Raw genomic sequence first — 18631 nt, 5'->3', positions numbered from 1 at the left:
TGTTCATGGACGTGCCCGTGCCTTGCGTAGCTGCTGCGGATGGCACCCGGGACTGTCCTGGCCCCTTCCATTGAGCACTCAGTGCCCTGCAGCCTGGCGCAGATGTGGGCAGAGTCTGTGGGGGGTAGCCGGCGGAGGCTCACCTGCACCTCTGCCCCACAGAGCACCTTCCACAGCGCACGGCTGGCCGCCGGGGCCGGGCTGCAGCTGGTGGATGCCGTGCTGACGGGAGCTGTGCACAATGGGCTCGCCCTGGTGAGGTGAGAGCCGTCCCTCTCCCCTGGCTGCCCCCACGTGTGGGCAGAGGATGACCTGGATAGGCCCCACACCCCACTCTCACCCTCAGGCCTCCTGGGCACCACAGCCAGAGGGCTGCCGCCAACGGATTCTGCGTGTTCAATAATGTGGCCATCGCGGCCAGACATGCCCAGCAGAAGCACGGGCTGCACAGGTGAGTGCTGGGCCGGCCGCAGGTGGGGCGCCCCACCCAGCCCCTTCCATCTTGGGCTGGGCTCCTGGCCTGGAGCAGAGGCCCTGCCCCGCGGTGAGTCCTGTGCTGTGTGTCCCCAGGATCCTCATTGTTGACTGGGACATCCACCACGGCCAGGGCACCCAGTACACCTTTGAGGACGACCCTAGGTGAGCTGGGGTGGGGGTGCAACCCTTCCCTGGGCCCCCACGCTTCGGGGCACACGGCCTGGCCTCGGGGAGTCCTAGCCAGGTAACAGCTGTGTGCTCCAGGGTCAGAGTTGTGTGTGGGGCTGAGGGTCACCTCTGAACTTTGACCCTGGCCGGTTATTTCCAGCGTCCTCTACTTCTCCTGGCACCGTTACGAGCACGGGCGCTTCTGGCCTTACCTGCAGGAGTCGGACGCAGTAGCTGTTGGGCAGGGGCGGGGCCGCGGCTTCACTGTCAATCTGCCCTGGAACCAGGTGCCACCCTACACCCTCCGGGGGCCTAACCCACCCCACCCTCCTTCACCGCGCCCCCCCCCAGATCCCCAGCCCTATAGCTCCGGGCCTCCTGAGTGTAGTTCAGGGTGTCCTCCCAGGGTCACCCCCAGAGCCAGGCATGAGGGGTGAAGACCCCACAGCTCGCCTTTGCTGGGCCCAACTCTGACACCCGTGGCTGCAGGTGGGGATGGGAAATGCTGACTACCTGGCCGCCTTCCTGCACGTGCTGCTCCCCCTGGCTTTTGAGGTGACTATATGGGCCCCCCCAACTCCATCAGGGGAGAACAGGTCCTGTGCGGGGGAGGGTCTCTCTGATGGGCCTCCCTTCACTCCCTCCCCACCCGGCCCTGCCTGCAGTTTGATCCTCAGCTGGTGCTGGTCTCGGCAGGATTTGACTCAGCGATCGGGGACCCCGAGGTGAGGGCCTGGCCTGACCTGGAGGGCTTCTGGTGCCCGGTGGCCAGGCCCCCATCATACCTGGCTCTGGTTCCAGGGGCAGATGCAGGCCACGCCAGAGTGCTTTGCCCACCTCACGCAGCTGCTGCGGGTGCTGGCCGGCGGCCGGGTCTGCGCCATGCTGGAGGTGACTGTGCGGAGCAGGGCGGGCCCAGGGACCGGAGGCCGAGGTGCAGGCGGAGGGGCCTTCTGCCCCAGTGACACCTCTGCCTCCTCTCTCCTCCCAGGGCGGCTACAACCTGGAGTCGCTCTCCGAGTCCGTGTGCATGACCGTGCAGGCCCTGCTGGGGGACCCCGCCCCGCCCCTGTCAGGGCCTATGGTGCCGCATTGCAGGGGCGAGGGGCTGCAGGCGGGGAGGCTGGGGGTGCACGGCCAGGCCTCACCGCTCCTGCCTCTCCCTGCAGCGCCCTGGAGTCCATCCAGAGTGTCCGGGCAGCCCAGATCCCTCACTGGACGAGCCTCCAGCAGCAAGGTCAGTGTGGCTGGGCCGGGTGGTGGGATCGGGCCTTGGGCTTTCACGAAGTGCCTGTGACTCTGACTTGCCCCCTAGACTTGGCCCCCGTCTTGAACCCCAGCAACCGCTCCCCAGAGGGGAGGCCCTCGCCTCTGCTGTCTCAGGGGCCCGAATTCAAGGCTGCGGCGGCCCAGGCCACGGTGGCGCTGAGCTCCCTCCTGGACCGGCTGCACCTCTGCCCCATGCCTCCTGTCCACACGGCTGTAGCTCTGACTTCGCTGGACGCTGCTCTGGTTCTGCCCCCTGAAGTCCCCCATCAGGAGGGGTCAGCCCTGAAGGAGGAGGCACAGGCCTGGGCCAGGTGGGCAGCGTGGGCCTGGGGAGAGGGGTGAGGCTGTGTCCGCCATGCACCCTGGTGTGACTCACCTGTGATCTGTCGCCCTGTGTCTGTGTCCCTCTGCTTTTCTACCGCAGCCTACACGAGGCCCTGGCCGAGGACGAGGCTGCCAGTGCACTTGGGAAGGTTCTGAACCTTTTGGATAGGATCTTGGATGGGCAGGTGGGGGCACCTGGAGGGACTGGGGTGGCTGTGGAGCTGGGGCAGGGCCCGGGACGGGGGCGGGGGCGGGCGGCTGCGAGGGCTAGGGGGGTGCAGAACCGTGTGTATGTGAGTGTTGCCTTGTGCCCAGGACCCTTCCCACAAGAGCCCCTAGGGACAGGGTGGCAGGCGCTCCTCAGTCCCCTCCTCAGTGCTCTTTGGCAGAGAGGGGAAGGCGGTGATTTCAAGTGCAGTTTTAAGCACCTTATTTCCAGAAGTGGAGCAATTTGACCTCAGAGTGTATAGATGACGGCCACGGAGACTGGGACCAAGGGAAGGGCCGGAAGGGTCTGTCTGTCTGCTTTGGGGGTTGCCCTCCACTGCTGTCGTTCACCCCGCAGGTGAGCAGCGGCATCGCAGCCACCCCGGCCTCTGCTGCAGTTGCCACTCTGGATGTGGCCATTCGGTGCGGCCTTTCCCGGGGAGCTCAGAGGTGAGAGCCTCCGCTGGCTGGCTCGAGTCTCTGAGGGTGTGGCCCATGGGCACCCCTGCTCTGGCTGCCACAGTGGGAGGGCTCTGGGATGGACTGCTAGTGGGGTGAGTACAGCCTGTCCTGGGACCACCTCCTTCTCCAGGCTCCTCTGTGTGGCCGTGGGACAGCTGGATCGGCCATCGGACCTGGCAGATGATGGGTATGCCCCGTGGGTTCCTGCATGGGGGTGGGTATGTCACTGTGGGTCCCCAGGAGAGATGGCTGGGTGGGCCCCGGGGGCCCTGGGACAAGGCCAGAGGGTCTCCAGCACAGAGGGTCAGCACTTCCAGCACCCCCATCCCTGAACTCTCCTGCGCCTCACCTTCTGGCGTCCTGGCTCTGGAGCGTGAGTGGCGTCTCGCTCACACACACACGTGTACATGTGACCACTCTCCCCTGAAAGGAGGAACCTGTGGCTGAACATCAGGGGCAAGGAGGCAGGCGCCCTGTCCATGTTCCACGTCTCCATGCCCCTGCCCGGGGTAAGTGGTGGTGTCCCCAGGCCAGGCAGTGGCTGCTGACTGTATCATCATAAGGGCCAAGCCCCTGGCCTTCACCTACCCTTCCCGGCATCCTGATGGCAGGAGGGGTGTCCCCTGGTCCCCTGGATGAGGGGATGGGGTCATGCCGCCCGTCCCTCCACAGACAACTGGCGGGTTCCTGAATTTCCTCCTGGCCCTGGTGCTGCCCCTGGCCTATAGCTTCCGGCCTGACCTGGTGCTCCTGGCACTGGGGCCAGACCATGGCCTGCGGGACCCCCAAGCTGCGCTCCTGGCCTCACTGTTGCGGGCCCCGGCAGGGTGCCGAGTCTTGGCCCTTGTGGATGAGGTGAGTTGAGCAGAGCAGATGTGCTGTGGGGTGGGAATTGGGGAGAGGCCAGTGACTGGCTTTCCTCTCTGCCCTTGGCCCAGGAATCCACACCCCAGCTTGCAGGCGTCCTGGCCCAGGTGCTGCACGGAGAGGCACCCCCCAGCCTGGGCCCCTTATGCGTGGCCTCCCCAGAGGACACGCAGGCCCTGATGCACCTGCGGGGGCAGCTAGAGCCGCAGTGGAAGATGCTGCAGGTGGCGGGTGAGGCTGGGAGCAAGGCCCAGGCCGAATGCTTGGGCCGTGGGGACAGTCTGGCTCAGAGCTCCGTGGGGAGAGGGGCGCACGTCTTGGAGCTGGCATAGCCCTGCTGATCGCGCGCCTCTTCGCAGCTCCCGCTTGAGCGCTGTGACCCTGTGGCTGAAATCGGCCAGGGTGGGAGTATGTACGCCCGGAAGTGACACTGCAAGACAGTCCCCCGAGAGCCGGTGGTTAGCCATTGCCCGAGGCCGACCGCCTGGAGGCGCTGGTGGAGAAGCTGGAAGCCGCCCCGCGCTGTCCGCTGGGGGAGGTGGGGTCGGCCCTGGACCTGCTGGTCCAGCTGGCGGGCACCGGGCCCCCGCAGGTCCTGCCCCGTCGGCGGGACCTCTTCCTGAACAACAAGCACGTGGGGAGGAACGTCCCCTACGGCGGCTACGACTGCTACGACCTGAGTGCGTTCGAGATGGACGTGCGGGCTCTGATCCGCCGGGAGGAGTACCTGTGTCAGGACACGATCCAGAAGGCGCTTCAGGTTATGGAGGCCACGCCGGGCGCCGGCCTGCCCACGGCCCGGCTCTTCTCCTACGGCGACCCCGGCGGGGACAGGTTCGAGAGAGACACCCGCGTCTCGCTGTTCGGAGCCCTGGTGCACAGTCGCACCTACGACATGGACGTCCGGCTGGACTTGCCCCCGGTGCCGGACAGCGCAGACCTCTCTGGACTGGCCATCAAGGTGAGTGCCGCCCTCCTGCCTGCGGCGCCCTTTGGTCACGCGAAGGGAGTCCAGGCCACTTGGGGGCTGAGCTGTGGGAGGCCGGGCTGCCGCCGCCGCCCACCCCCGGGCCAGGACGCACTGCCGGCCGCAGGCCCAAGCAGGCGCGACAGGGCGTGCTGTTCGGGCGTTACTCTGCCCGCAGAGGTGCCGCTTAAAGTGCAAGATGTTCAGTTCCTCAGTCACATAAGCCACGTTTCAGGGCCCCATAGCCACAGGTGGCAGACTGTGCGCTCGGACTGCACCTGCAGTTTTATGTGCCTTTCCCACCTGTGACTGGGCCTTGGCATCCGTCACTGGGCTGCGTGTTTTGTGGTTTTACGAGGGTCCCCGAAGGAACAGACGCACTGTCGTTGCTCACTCGTTCCCTTACCACGAGGCCTGTGCTAGCCGGTCGTTGGCCGACACGCACGACGCCGAACGTTGTGGTTCGCATACGCCTTCCGTCTCTAGTCTGATTTTGTGCCGGTTCCCTCCATTGGAACTTCCAGAGCGGATGCGTTTCACTGTGAGTTACGTTGAGGCTGACATGTGGTGTGAAATTGGAAATTGAGAACCTCAGTAAGTTAATTTCTTAAATCCTGTAATGGAGGCGGAAGCGCTGTGCGGTGCATACGTGCTCACGAGGAACGGCAAACGCTGCCAGGTCTTTCCTATGTGCGTGAATGTGTGAGGTCCTGGAATTCCCATCACGGGGGACTTGGACCCAGAGGCACACGTGGTGCTTTCTCCTTCGACCTGGTCTCCAGGTGCCGCAGAGTGTGGATCCGTCCGAAGATGAAGGGTTCCAGTCAGCATCCAACTTGACTCCCGACTCCCAGTCTGAGCACGGCACGACCCCGGAGATCGACCCCTGGGACGCGGTGCTCACCTACGAGCCCAGCAAGCGGAGGTGCTGGGAACAGGTCGGCTGGTACGTGCGCCTTGGCCGGCCCTCCTCCGGCACGCGAGTGCGCTTTACCCGGGGAGCCCGGGTGGCTACTGGCAGGAGCCGCTGTGGCAGGACTGGGGACCTGGGAGTCTCCCTCAGCCTGGTGCACACAGTCATCTTTGTTCTGGGAGTTGAGAGACACGCTGGGGCGGGGCCAGGACTTGCAGCTTCACGGAGGTTCCCGCATGCCGGCCGCTCTGCAGGCCCCACTTCCCAGCTGGAGCAGAGCCGCTTGCACCCGAGCGCACGTCCTTCCGCGAGGGCTCCGGTCTGAGTGTGCGGGTCGGCCCGGCGGGTGCGGTCAGGGCTGGGGTGCTGACGAGGGCGCTTTCTTCGTGCCCGTTGTTGTCCACGTCGAGAAGGAGGGGAGCGCTGCTCTCGGGCTGGTCACGGTGGTGGTGGCGGCGGTGTTTCCTTGGTCACCACTCAGCCGGGCCCAGGGGCCTCTGAATCTCTTGTGCTTGTGTCTTGGAACCTTCCGGAGTGGGGATGGAGGCCTTCCCTCAGCTTTACTTGCTGAAGCATTAGAACCTGTTTCCATTTAAACCCCAGCCACCTGGTCGGTTCCTGCCGTGGGCTGTTAAGGAAGCTGTGTTCCCACCAGAAGCAGAGCTCGCTGTCCCGGCTCCTGGGCTGTAAGCTCTGCCCCTGCCCGGGGCCTCTGGCAGACCCACCTGCGTCTCCCTGAGGGTGGGTCTGCAGGTGCCGCCCATTCTGGGGAAGCCGTTTCCTCCTGTGGGGCTGAGTCCTCCCTCCGTGGGGATGAGTGGGGATTTTAGTTTCTTGCGTGGGCTTTTCTCCCTCGGCCTTGAGTCCGGGGGCGGGGGGTACGGTGGTGCGGGGATGAGCCTGCAGGAGTGGGGCAGGAGCCGTGTGCTCCCCCGGCCCTCGGAGTCATGAGTTGGAATGTCCAGCAGCTTGGAGCCCATTGATACTTTTTGAGTTGCTAGACCCAAACCCAAGGCTCTTTGGGGAAGAGGAGAAAAGAGCTGCTCAGGTGTTACAAGTGAGGAGAAAAGGTTCAGAAAGGCCTGTATTCCTGGCCTCTGTTCCAGTGGTTTTAAAAGACAGTTTTTTCACACTTCCCAGGAGAGGTTGTTGGTTTTCAAAGGAATATTTTTCAGTGTACCGTGTCTGGCTGATTTTAAGATGTGACTGCTGGGTGAGGCAACGCCCTTGGTGGTGCCCTGTGCCCAGTGGCCAGAGCCACACTCTCAAGACCCAGTGTGTCTGCGTTGTGCTGGCCCGGCCTGGGTGGATCAGTGGTTGAGCGTTGGCCTATGAACCAGAAGGTCACAGTTTGATTCCCAGTCAAGGCACTTGCCCCGGTTGCGGGCTAGATCCCAGTGTGGGGCATGCAGGAGGCAGCTGATCCATGATTCTCTCTCATCATTGATGTTTCTATCTCCCTCTCCCTCTCCCTTCCTCTCTGACAAAAAAAAAAAAAATCATGAGGCCGCTCTGTCCGTCCTTTGTGTAACGCACACATAATGTAAACTCGCACACTGTGGCCGTTTTTAAGTGTACGGCTCAGTGGCATTAAATACGTTCACGTTACTGTGCAGTCACCACCACCATCATCTCGAGAACTTTCCTTCTTCCCAATTGAAACTCTGTCCCCATGAAACACTCACTCCATCCCTCCCCCAGCCCCTGGCACCACCATCCTGCCTTCTGAGCCTGCCACCCCGGGGTCTCCTGCACGTGGACCTGCAGGATGTGTCCTCCCTGTCTGGCTCGTCTCACTGAGCGTAGCTTCATCGGGGCCTGGTCGCAGGTCCCGAACGCCCTCCTTGGCAGGCTGCATACTCTCCGTGTGTTTCAGTCCACGCACCGGTCGGCGCACAGACGCTCGGGCTGCTTCCCCCTTTGGGCTGTTGCGAATGTGCTGCTGTGCACACGGTGTGTAAGCCTTGTGCCTGTTTTTCAGATAAAGCGACAATATGAGTGTCGGTCGTCCTGAGGACCATCGTGTGGGCCCAGTGGGTGCTGGGTGGGACTCGTGTGGATTGTCTGGACCCAGCGCAGTCGGTGCTGAGCCCAGAGCTGAGGGAGAGGCTGGTGGCCGGTCGGACACCACCCCCTGCTCTGTGTTGTATTGAGTCACTTCCTCCTGCCTTTTGTTCGTGTAGTTGAGGTGCCCGTGGCTCTGTCTCCACAGCCCCCCCGGCCACAGAGAAGAGCCCTACCTCACGGAGGCGGGAAGGGACGCCTTCGACAGCTTCTGCAGGCTGTGCCGGGGAGAGCTGCAGGTGCTGGGCGGGGGCCTCCTGCAGGCCGCGCCGTCCGTGCTGGTGCAGGAGTGCGAGCTGGTGAAGGATGTGCTGAACGTCTTGATTGGGGTCATGTCTGCCACGTTTCCCCTCTGCCAGGTAAGGGGTGCTGGCACACGGTCACTGCGCCAGCACAGGGCTGGTGGCTGGCACTGCCCAAGCACGCCACAGGGCAGGAGGAGGCCGGTGTGGGGAGTGGATGGCCTCAGCCCCAGCACCAGGCCGGTGGGCCTGCAGCCGCTCTGTGGCAACGGCAGGATGCATTCTCATTTCAGTCCCCAAAACTGCTCATCTATTAACGTCCTTTACAGATGGAACAAGAGTAAGATGTTCGTTGCTCTCATTCGTTCTGACTGCGCGTTACAGCGATGGATTTCCGTGTGCACTGTCCTTGCATTCCTGAGATGAACCCCTTCATCGTGGCACATCGTCTTTTTAAAAATATTTTTATTGATTTCAGAGAGGAAGGAAGAGGGAGAGAGAGAGAAACATCAGTGATGCCCTAGCCGGTTTGGCTCAGTGGATAAAGTGTTGAGCTACGGACTGAAGAGTCCCAGGTTCGATTCCGGGCAAGGGCACATGCTGGGGTTGTGGGCTTGATTCCCAGTTGGGGGCGAGCAGGAGGCAGATGGTTAATGATTCTCTCTCATCATTGATGTTTCTATCTCTCTCCCTCCCTCTTCCTTCTTCTCTGAAATCAATTAAAAAAAATAAAGAAAGAAAGAAACGTCAGTGATGAGAGAGAATCATTGACTGGCTGCCTCCTGCACACCCCGCACTGGGGATCGGGCCCGCAGCCAGGGCATGTGCCCTTGACCGGAATCGAACCCAGGATCCTTCAGTCTTCAGGCTGACGCTCTACCCACTGAGATGGGTAGAGGGCACTGATGCCAGGGCAGGCATCGTCTTTTTAATGTGCTGCAGGATTCGGTGCCTTCGTACTTGAGTGAGGACTTCGCATCTGTGTTCACGGGGATTTGGCCTGTACTTTCCTTCCTGGTGATGTTTATCTGGCTTTGATTTGGGACAGTCCTGGCATTAGGGACTCCTCCCTCCTCTTCAGTTTGTGGAAGAGTTTGAGAACCGTCACATAAGTTCTTTAATTATTTGTTAGAAGTCACCAGTGAGGCCATCTGGTCCTGGGTTTTATTGTTTGGGGAGGTTTTTTGTTGCTTTTCTTTAAATTATAGCAACATACACCCAACATTTATCTTAATGTGTTGGGAGGTGTGCTGGTCTGGCCTGTGGATAGTGAGGTTGCTGGGGATGCCTGCGGCGCCCACCGGCCTGTACTGCGTGTGGCAGCCCCCCCGACCCCCACGCACCTGGCCGGGCTGTGGCTGGACGGCCCTGTGGTTCCTTGGATTTCAGGACACCTCAGCAAGAAACCGTCAGGGACCTTCGAAGAACAACGTTGACTCTTCGCAGGTCTCGGGGGGTGGGATCACACAGCGAGGTCTCGGGGGGAGAGAGGAGGAGGAAGGGGATCGGGGGCTCTGCCTCCATTGGTGTCGAGGGTAGGGGTGCCTCAGGTTTTGTGGGTTCACTCTTTATTGGTGAATTTAAAACATAAGGGTGGGAATTAGGGTGCAGGAAGGGAGAGCTGGGGTCACTCAGGTGGGCCGTTATCTAGGTCCCCAGGGTTCCTAAAAGGAACTTTGTCGATGGGGCTGCCTGGTCTCGTGTTTTGCTGGCAGCTGGCACGTGCACTCAGGGCTCAGGACGGGACTTCCCGCACAGGTGTCCAGTCAGAGGGCAGGTTAGAGTTTCCTTTTTTTCTTGAGGCAGTTTTGCAAGTTGTATATTTCCGGGGATTTGCCCATTTCATCCAGGTTATCTAATTTGCTGGCAAAGCGTTGTTGGTGGTGTTTTCTTTGTTTCTGTGGAATCAGTGGTGTGTCCCACTGTCCTTGCTGATTCCAGCACTCTGCCTCTTCTCTCCTTTAAGTCATCTTTTTCTCAGCCCTGCTAACGGTTTGTTGACTTCGTTGGTCTTTTCAAAGAAACAGCTTTCGTTTTCATGGTTCTTTTTACTGTTTCCAGTCCATTTTCTTTCCCGCTGCTCTCACCTTATTTCCTTCCTCTGCTTTGGGTTCAGTCCGCCGCCTTTTCCAGTTGCCTGAGGTGTGCAGTGCAGTTATGATGAGACGTGTTCTTGACGCAGGCGTTTGGGCTGTACATGTCCCTCTCGACGCGCATCGCTGCACCCCTCGCGGTGCTGCCAGCGTCCCTCAGGCTGCCTCCCTTCTCTGGGTGCAGACAGTGAGGGGGAGCGTGCTGGGCAGGGGCTGTGCATTGTCCGTGATGCCTCTGACCTGACCCAGGAGTTGGGGTCGGCTCCGACGGCCTTTTCTGAAGCTCGTGCTCCGAGAAGGCTGCTCGTTTGCTCTTCCCGTGTGGCCTGGAGGGCACCCTGTCTCCGCACCTCCCGCAGGGGTCCTGACATTTAAACGTGTGCTCGTCAGTGTGCCAGGGAGTGTTCACCCCTGGGTGGAGTATGCCTGGTGGCCACCTGCTTTTTGCCTTGGAACTTCCTGTTTGTGTGCCTTGGGCTCTCTGGGCAGAGCTGTGGTTGGGTGCATGGGGGGAGGGGTCTTGGACATCTGGCCTCAGTGACCCCTTCTTTGCCCTCTCCAGCCGACTCAGGCCTTCATGGTGAAGCGGGGCATCCACGTGTCAGGAACGTCCCCCGAGAGCATCAGCAGCCTCCTCTCGGAGGTGGCTGAGTGCGGGACCCACTACGCACGCCTGAGCCTCTTCTCTCTGCAGCCCGTGCTGGACACCTCCTGCAGCAAGGGCCTCGTGTTCCAGGTGGGCCTGCCCTCCCGTGAGGTGTGCAGCCCTCCCCGGGCACTGTGCACAGGAGCTGGGACAGGGCCTCAGGGCTGCCCACACCAGAGCCCTTGTCTCCTGTCACGCCTGGAGCCTGACGGTCACCCTTCAAGAACGGGGGTTTCACCAGCATCACTTTACTGGGAGCCTGGGATAGTGGGAGGCGGGTGCGGCCCACATTTGGGGGCCTGGGCAGGACCAGGCGGGGTGGGTGGGCCCAGGCTGCTGTTCCCCACCGGGTCCCTGGTGCATCTTATACGATCAACACAGTGGATTTCCCTTATTTGGCGAGTTGAGTTCCAGGAGCTGGGGCTGGACCAGGTCTCCCTGAAAGCCTTCCAGCTGCCCCTGCACTGGGTACAGCCCCCAGGACAGCAGTGCAGCTCCATGGGAGGGACAGGCATCCAGCGGAGCGGGGCATTCTGGGAGCACTGACAGAAGTGCCAGGAGGAGGGCGGAGGAGGAGGGCACCAGGCCCAGTGGGGCTGGGCTGCGAGTTCCCTCATGGTTTGGTACTGCAGGGATGCTCGGGGTGGCAGGATGCGGTTCAAGTGTAGCTGGGCCCACGGAGAAGGGGTAGGGGTGGGGGCAGAAGGAAGCTGACCCAGGCAGACTGCCCCACCATCTGGGACATGAGGGCAGGCCCGCTGTCTCCTCACTGGTGGGGATGGACACTGGTTCTGGTGGGTCCTGCAAAGACGTGAGCTGAGCTGGGGCCATGCTGCTCAGCACGCACGGTGCCATGTGCCCCTGAGACCCTCAGCGTCCCCTGTGTGCAGTGCCTGCCCCTTCCCAGGACCCCCAGCCTCACTTCCCAGTTTCCGGGTGTGGCTGGTCCCGGCTGCAGGTACAGGATTTGCAGAGGGCTCGGTCCTAGCTCCCGCCGGGCTGGGGTGCCTGGGGGGCCCACAGGTGCCCATTGGGAAACGGGGCCCAGGGTTAGGGTATGGCAGCCCAGCCCTTTCCCAGCACCAGTGACCCCTCCCGCCCTGAGCTCGGCTGTGTCTGCCCAGTCGCCGCCTCTCAGTCCTCTTGTCCAACAGGCCTTCACCAGCGGCCTGAGGAGGTACCTGCAGTATTACCGGGCGTGTGTCCTCTCCACCCCGCCCACTCTGAGCCTCCTCACCATTGGCTTTCTCTTCAAGAAGCTGGGCCGGCAGCTCAGGTGAGCAGAGCACCGCGGCCAAGCGTGGGGGGCTGGGTGTGGCCTGGAGAACAGCCCTCCTGGTCGGAGCCTGGACAGTCCTTGCCCAGCCGAGTTCCTCAGGTGCTGGGCCTGGGCGTGATGCTGGCTTGAAAGTGCCCCGGTGCTGGGAAAAGGCACGGCTCCCATGGTGGGAGCTCCCGCCTGAAGGGCACTCGGAACCAGTTAGCTAGCCCAGGTGAGCGTCTGTCCGGAGGTGCCAGCTGGAGAAGAGGGTGCAGGACTGGGGGCCTGGGGGGTGAGCTCAGTGGGAGAGGAGGCCTTCCTTGCCGAGGGGAGGTGGGTGGAGGCCCCGAGGGCTGGAGACGGGCCAGGCAGGGAGGTGGGCGGGGAGACTGTGCTGCGCGGACTGCCAGGGTGGAGAGGGCGCGGGGGGCCTGGGCGGGGCTTAGCAGTCATCCAGGCCAGAGCCGGCGGCCACCTGGTGAGGTGGTGGGAGTACAGGAGGGGCTCAGGGCAGAGCCCAGGTGCGGGAAAAGGTCAGCACTCAGTGACGGGAGCCCTGGCTGAGCGGGAGGAGGGGAGGTGCATGGGGTGCCCGTGGGGGGCCCCGCAGGCGCTGAGGTCTGAGATCCTTGAGGGGCAGCTGGTTTTAAAGCCAGAGGGTGAAGATGGGAGGCAAGGGCTGGGCACATTCTGCTCACCTGACTTCCCCCAGCCTGGGGCTCTGAGCACCTGCTCTCACTGGCCTGTCTAGGTACCTGGCTGAGCTCTGTGGTGTGGGCACCTGCGGAGGAGAGTCCCGGGCTCCCTTCCCCACTGTGAGTCGTGCGGGATCCAGGACAGGGGGCGAGGCTGGGGGTGACTGCCGGGGCTGCAGGTCCCCTTGCTGTGCGCCTGCGTCAAGCCCCACCCTTGGCTGTCTCCAGGGCGTGAAGCTGCTCTCCTACCTCTACCAGGAGGCCCTGGACAACTGCAGCAACGAGCACTACCCGGTGCTGCTGTCCCTGCTCAAGACCAGCTGTGAGCCCTACACTCGGTGGGCGTGGGGCCCGGGGTGGGACAGGACGGGATGGGGCGGGGCCACACTCAGTCTCAGCAGATTCTTGAGTTGAATTCCCTTGTCCCACACCTGCTGAGTGCAGGGATGTTAGATGGGGAGGGGGCGGCGTAGTCAGGGCTTGGACTGGGCTCCCTGGGCACACCCCTCCACCCCATGGCTGCCCCGCCCACCTCACTACTGGCCCACCCACCCTGGCAGGTTCATCTATGATTGGGTGTACAGTGGGGTCTTTAGAGACGTTTATGGCGAGTTCATGATCCAGGTGAACCATGACTACCTGGGCTTCAGAGGTAGGTGGTGGCTGGCTGCTGGGCTGGGCCTCCATGTCTGGGGGGTCAGGGCGGTCCTGGACGCAGGCCAGCTGTGTGTCCCGTCCCACACTCAGATAAGTCCTACTGGACCCACGGCTACGTGCTCATCTCCAAGGAGGCGGGGGACTGTGTGCCCGCGTTCCTGAAGCACATCGCTCACGACGTGTACGTCTGCGGGAAGACCATCAACCTGCTGAAGCTCTGCTGCCCTCGGGTGAGTGAGGAGGCCCCCATGCTCCCCACTCCTGCTCTACTCGCCCTGCCTCTCGTCCCTCTGGCCTCTCGAGCTGAGGTCCAGACCTGTCAGACCTGTCCCCCGAGACTGGCCGTCTGTCCTTATCTCTGGGTCAGCACGTTGGAGCTGGGACCGTGGTGACTTCTCCCTCAGGGTCCCCTGAGTTCCATGAGGGGCTCCTGCCTCTGGGCCCGTGTTCACAGATGGGAGGGAAAGCAAAGGCCTTTCTGAGGCCGCGGGGCAGGGGGCCCTCCCCCCCCTCCTCGTCCTCATGGGAGACGGCCCCTCGGGTGGGGAGGGGCTGCGGCTGCAGGAGGGTGGACAGGCTGGTGCAGGGAGCTGTGTCTGGGGCAGAGGCCTGTGCCAACGTCCACGTGGCCAAGGCCCAGGGCGGCGGTGGGTGTGGGTGGACGAGCAGCCTGTTCGAGGGGTGCTGTCCGATGTCTGCGCAGAGGCAGGCGCTGGCCGGGTGGGCCTGGGGCTTCCAGTGACCAGAACTGTGTGGAGGCTGACCAGGCGTCAGTGTGGGGCCAGATGTGACCTTGGAGCCACGGGGATGCCATCCCCTCGGTTAAGGAGTGAACTGCCCATGTGGGTGACAGAGCAGGGAAGCAGAGCTGGGGGTGGGCACGTGTCAGCTGGGCTCCCGGCGGGGTCCCCTCTGTTGCAGCATTATCTCTGCTGGTCCGATGTCCCCGTGCCCCGGATCTCGGTGATTTTCTCCCTTGAGGAGCTGAAGGAGATTGAGAAGGACTGTGCTATCTACGTGGGGCGGATGGAGAGGGTGGCACGCCACAGCTCCATCAGCAAGGAGGAGAAGGTTCGAGGACCATTGCCCTGGGGGCTTCCCTCACACCCTCCTCCGCTCCAAGGGGTGCAAGTGGTGCTGCCCTTGGCGTTCTCTGTCCTGGGGGTGTGTCTGGGCAGGGGCTCTGTCCTCTCTTCTCTGGGAGCTGGCCCTCCGTCCCTGAAGGGCATCACTCCGAGCTCCTTGGTCCCTTCCAGGCACACACTCAGGCCTGGGGTCTCAGCCTCAGAGCCCGTGCAAGACCCCCCAGCTGCCCTGACAGGAGCCAGTCTTGTCACTGTTCAGTACTGTGGGGGCGGGGTGCACTAGCCCTCGCAGCTGGGCGCTGTCCCTGGGGGAGTCCACCTGGGGCCTGAGCAGCCTGTTGCAGGTCCTCCAGCCCAGGGGAGGGGCAGAGAGGGGAGCTGTGGTCACCGCTGGTCTTTTCCAGGAACTACGAATGGAGATTGCTAAGCAAGAGTTAATCGTCCAGGCCCGAGAAGCGGCGTCCAGGGTCCTGAGTGCGCTGAGCGGTGCGTGTGGCTCGGGTCCCCCTCTGGGATGCTGGCGGCTGCCTGTGGGGGCTCCTCAGGACGGTGCTCTGTCTTCGTGCAGATCGGCAGATGTCTGAGCGGATGGCCTTGGACGCCCGGAAGCGAGAGCAGTTTCAGAGGCTGAAAGAGCAGTTCGTGAAGGACCAGGAGGTGGGTGGACTGCGGGTGCTGGGGGCAGGGGGCTTGCAGGGCCGGGGTCAGCCGTTGAGGCTGCATGCGGGGTGTTACGCAGCGACGCCGGGCGGCACGGCAGGAGGAGCTGGACGATGACTTCAGCTACGCCCGGGAACTCCGCGACAGGGCACGGAGGCTGCAGGCCCTGGAGGAGCAGCTGGAGAGGAAGGCGAGGTAGGGTGGCTGCGGGGTGGCACTCGGCTGACGCTCCTTGGTGAGGGCACGGCAGGCCCCGTGACTGGTTTGATCTTGGTGATGGTCGGTTTACTTTTTATTTGGAAAACTCCCAAGTAGTTGTCTTGACTCCGAGCACCCACTTGGCCTCAGTGCTCCTGGAGGTGGGCGTGGGCATGTCTGTGTGTCCTCGGCCCTCAGAACGTCTGCTGGGTGGTGTGTGTGGGTTGGCGTCCAGGCAGATCGTGCTGGCTTGACCCTGCCTCTCGTCCGTTTAACTTCAAGCCTGTTGGCCTGACAGAGCTGGGCCTTGGTCCAGCACAGCATCCGACAGCCGGTCCCTTACGGTGTCAGACTTGTCCACCCTCGGGGTCTGAGTCCCCCAAAGCCCAGGGAAGAGCTGGAGCAGGGTGGCCTCTCGGGTTCTTTGTGGGGGGGCTGTCCCTCCTGCTCATGGCCCTGGTGGCCCGACCTCAGATAGTTTGTAGAGCTGAGCCCCGGAGCCAGTGATGTACGCACACGTCTGTGTGTGTGTGTGCGTGTGTGTGTATGTGTGTGCGTGTGCGCCCGTGCGCCCATGGGTATGTGCATGTGGGTAGAAGTTATTTTCCTTCCTTCTGTGCAGCTGAGGAAGGGAGGTTGCCCCCAGAGGGCCCTTTGCCTCAGACAGTGCAAAGGCGCATTCTGGTGTTTGTTCAGGACGGACAGAACAGCCAGCTGGTGAGGCCCCTGCAGGAGCTGTGGGGGTGCCGAGGGACCAGCTGGGGGGGCAGGGGAAGGTGCCAGGTGTGCAGACCACCTGCCCGGGCCTCTTTCATGGAGAACTGCCCCCAAGGGGAGCAGCTGGACAGTGTGGGGTGACTGGTGACCAGTCCTCTGCATGTGGCTTCAGGCAGGCGCTGGTTGACCATTATAGCAAGTTGTCTGCAGAGGCAGCTCGTCGAGAGCAGAAGGCGCTGTGGAGAGTGCAGAGGCACCGGCTGGCGAGCGCACGAGCGGCAGTGTGCAGGGGTCCCTGACCTGACAGTCAAGGTCAGGGGCAGGAGGGAGGGGCAGGAAGAGGTCAGGACGAGGGCTCCCAGCTGGTGCTGGTCCTAGATCTTTGGTTGGGTCAGCGCCCCTCCCATGCCCTTCTGGGAAGGGATGGCAACTCCCTTCAGTTGCTCGGAGACGCGGCTGGGAAGGGGCTGTGAGGGCGTCTGTAGGCTGTGGTCTCAGTGCTGAGGCTCCGGGCCAGGTGGCTCGGGGCGGCGGGGTCAGGACTGCTCTACCTGCGCAGCTGTCGCCTCACGCCCTGGCATTGACTTTCAGGCCATGCTGAGAGACGCATCCGAGGGGAGGCCCCCAGAGCCGCCGGCGGTGCTCCCGAGTGCATGTTCCCAGGTGAGGGGCAGGGCACTTCCAGGGCATGTCACGTGGGCTCTGAGCTGGGGGCCCAGGCCTGTGCTGCCCAGGGGACACAGAGGGTGCCTGTCCTGTGTCCCCACAGTCCCCAGTGTGGAATTTGGGAATAGAGCTAGATAACCAGGGGACCAACAATGCTCTTGTGTTTCAGGCCTCGTCTCTGGGCCCTGGGCACCCCGATGGAGGTGGCAGCTGTGATCCTGGGTGTGCAGAGCAGCACGTGGCTGCCTGGGATGGTCCAAGCCGGCCAAGGGAGCTGACACCACAGCCCCTTGAGCCTCCAGCACTGGGGGCCTGCAGCGGCTCAGAGCTGGGAGCAGGCCTGCAGCCAGGACAGGCCGAGGGGCCAGGGCTGTTCTCTGCAGGCCTCAGTATCCAAGATTTCCTGCCCACAGGCCAGGGCGCTGAGCAGCCTGGGGACGCTGGGGTGGCCCCCGTCTTGGAGGAGGCCCTGCAGACCATCGGCTCAGATCTGCGCAGCTCTGCTTCGTCAGCCACAGTGGGCACGGGCTGCTCGGGGCCACAGGAGTACGATTTCAGAACTGTCCTGAGGCCAGCTCTGGTCACTTCGGCCCCAGGGTCCCTCCAGACTATGAGAGGCAGCTTAGGCTGCGAGGGGCTGCAGCTGTGGGGGGACACTCACGAGTTTAGGCTGGACACCTGTGTCCCAGATGGGCAGGTGGCTCTGCCACACCCATGCGCATCCAGGAATAACCTCCCCGAGGAGGGGAGTGGCCAGGCCATGGGGCGGCCTCTTGGGCATGTGTCTGAGGGTGGCATTCTCACAGGGGGCTATGCTTCTGGAATGGCCCCCTCCCGGCCACGGTGGAACGTCCATGGACATGTGTCTGATGCCAGCATCAAGGTGGGGGAGAACGTGTGGGACGTAGCATCCTCACGGCCACGGTGGAATGTCCACGGACACGTGTCTGATGCCAGCATCAAGGTGGGGGAGAACGTGTGGGACGTAGCATCCTCACGGCCACGGTGGAACGTCCACGGACACGTGTCTGATGCCAGCATCAAGGTGGGGGAGAACGTGTGGGATGTGGTGCCCTCCCGGCCACGGTGGAACGTCCACGGACATGTGTCTCAGTCCCAGGTGATGCTGGGGGCGCCTCCAGAGGAAACCCAGCCTGATACGCCCAGGCCCCTTCAGAGCCCCTCTGACCACGTGTCCCAGCCTGGCCTCAGCCTGGGAGCACAGAGCCCTACCTGGGAACATGGCTCACAGCTGCTGGCAGAACCGGCCTCAGTCGGCGCCTGCACTCAGGTGGCTGGCTCTGGGGAAGAAGGTGGCCTCCAGGCCTTGCCGGGTGCCGAGGCTGGACCCAGTGATGTGGGAGACGGCACCCCTGAGCCAGGTCAGTGAGTCTGCAGAGCTGTCCTGTCACTGGTGGTGTCTGGGTCCAGGAGGGGGAGGAGGAAGGGCGAGAAGTCTGCTGTCCTGGGACTTGGGAGGTGCTGCCCCATAGCAGGCACTGGCCCCTGACGCCCCCTCCCGGCCCGTTTGTGCCACTCAGGCCCGGGGAGGAGTGGGGACACCGAGGACGGCTCTTCAAGTCAGCCTTCCAGCTCTCAGGTCAGGGCAGAGGAGGTTGGGGGCTCAGGGTTGGGGGGCCACGCCCCGCCTGCCCTTCTCTTTTGGACAAAGGGAAGGGGCATGGTCCTGACGCTGGGTTGTCTTAGGAACCTGCAGCCTCCCTGAGCAGCCCGGGCCTGGAAGAGAAGGCGGAGGACGGGGCAGTGGCCAGGCGCCAGGGCAGGGAGCAGGCCTACCTGGCAGGCCTGGTGGAGCAGTACCGCCTGGAGCAGTACCCGGACAGCTACGAGGCTATGTGTGAGTGGGCACGTTGTGGGAGGGCGAGGGGGCGCCCCTGGAGGCCCCTGGGGTGACGTCAGCTGTGCCGTCCCTGCAGCAGAGCCTAACGTCGCGCGCCTCCTGCACCACGGGCTTCCTCTGCCCTTCTCCCTC

General features: G+C 63.1%; 2 protein-coding genes across 2 annotated transcripts in view; both read left to right on the top strand.

The window, feature by feature from the left end:
- HDAC10 (histone deacetylase 10) overlaps positions 1-4261 on the top strand; it is a 4648-nt gene extending 387 nt beyond the window's left edge. The window contains exons 2-18 of the mRNA XM_015568729.1: positions 163-260; positions 347-451; positions 571-639; positions 806-932; positions 1135-1200; positions 1311-1370; positions 1447-1536; positions 1637-1738; positions 1810-1882; positions 1961-2225; positions 2339-2423; positions 2804-2895; positions 3038-3094; positions 3338-3416; positions 3580-3762; positions 3846-4005; positions 4134-4261. Of these exons, the coding sequence (XP_015424215.1) occupies positions 163-260; positions 347-451; positions 571-639; positions 806-932; positions 1135-1200; positions 1311-1370; positions 1447-1536; positions 1637-1738; positions 1810-1882; positions 1961-2225; positions 2339-2423; positions 2804-2895; positions 3038-3094; positions 3338-3416; positions 3580-3762; positions 3846-4005; positions 4134-4144 (1722 nt within the window). The 3' untranslated portion in view covers positions 4145-4261. The remainder of the gene's footprint in view (positions 1-162; positions 261-346; positions 452-570; positions 640-805; positions 933-1134; positions 1201-1310; positions 1371-1446; positions 1537-1636; positions 1739-1809; positions 1883-1960; positions 2226-2338; positions 2424-2803; positions 2896-3037; positions 3095-3337; positions 3417-3579; positions 3763-3845; positions 4006-4133) is intronic.
- The window catches only part of TUBGCP6 (tubulin gamma complex associated protein 6), a 16324-nt gene continuing 1877 nt past the window's right edge, over positions 4185-18631 (top strand). Inside the window, exons 1-20 of the mRNA XM_015568716.1 lie at positions 4185-4190; positions 4238-4735; positions 5524-5687; positions 7867-8077; positions 10616-10789; positions 11854-11975; positions 12712-12775; positions 12884-12993; positions 13216-13307; positions 13403-13542; positions 14234-14383; positions 14802-14883; positions 14966-15054; positions 15137-15252; positions 16145-16263; positions 16478-16635; positions 16808-18020; positions 18180-18238; positions 18346-18496; positions 18576-18630. Coding sequence (XP_015424202.1) covers positions 4185-4190; positions 4238-4735; positions 5524-5687; positions 7867-8077; positions 10616-10789; positions 11854-11975; positions 12712-12775; positions 12884-12993; positions 13216-13307; positions 13403-13542; positions 14234-14383; positions 14802-14883; positions 14966-15054; positions 15137-15252; positions 16145-16263; positions 16478-16635; positions 16808-18020; positions 18180-18238; positions 18346-18496; positions 18576-18630 — 3773 coding nt within the window. The remainder of the gene's footprint in view (positions 4191-4237; positions 4736-5523; positions 5688-7866; positions 8078-10615; positions 10790-11853; positions 11976-12711; positions 12776-12883; positions 12994-13215; positions 13308-13402; positions 13543-14233; positions 14384-14801; positions 14884-14965; positions 15055-15136; positions 15253-16144; positions 16264-16477; positions 16636-16807; positions 18021-18179; positions 18239-18345; positions 18497-18575; position 18631) is intronic.

Source organism: Myotis davidii, unplaced genomic scaffold (genome assembly GCF_000327345.1).
Source record: "Myotis davidii unplaced genomic scaffold, ASM32734v1 scaffold845, whole genome shotgun sequence".
In the NCBI taxonomy this organism is placed as follows: domain Eukaryota; kingdom Metazoa; phylum Chordata; class Mammalia; order Chiroptera; family Vespertilionidae; genus Myotis; species Myotis davidii.
Note: the sequence above shows the minus strand (reverse complement) of the source record. Positions and strands in the feature narration are given on the sequence as shown.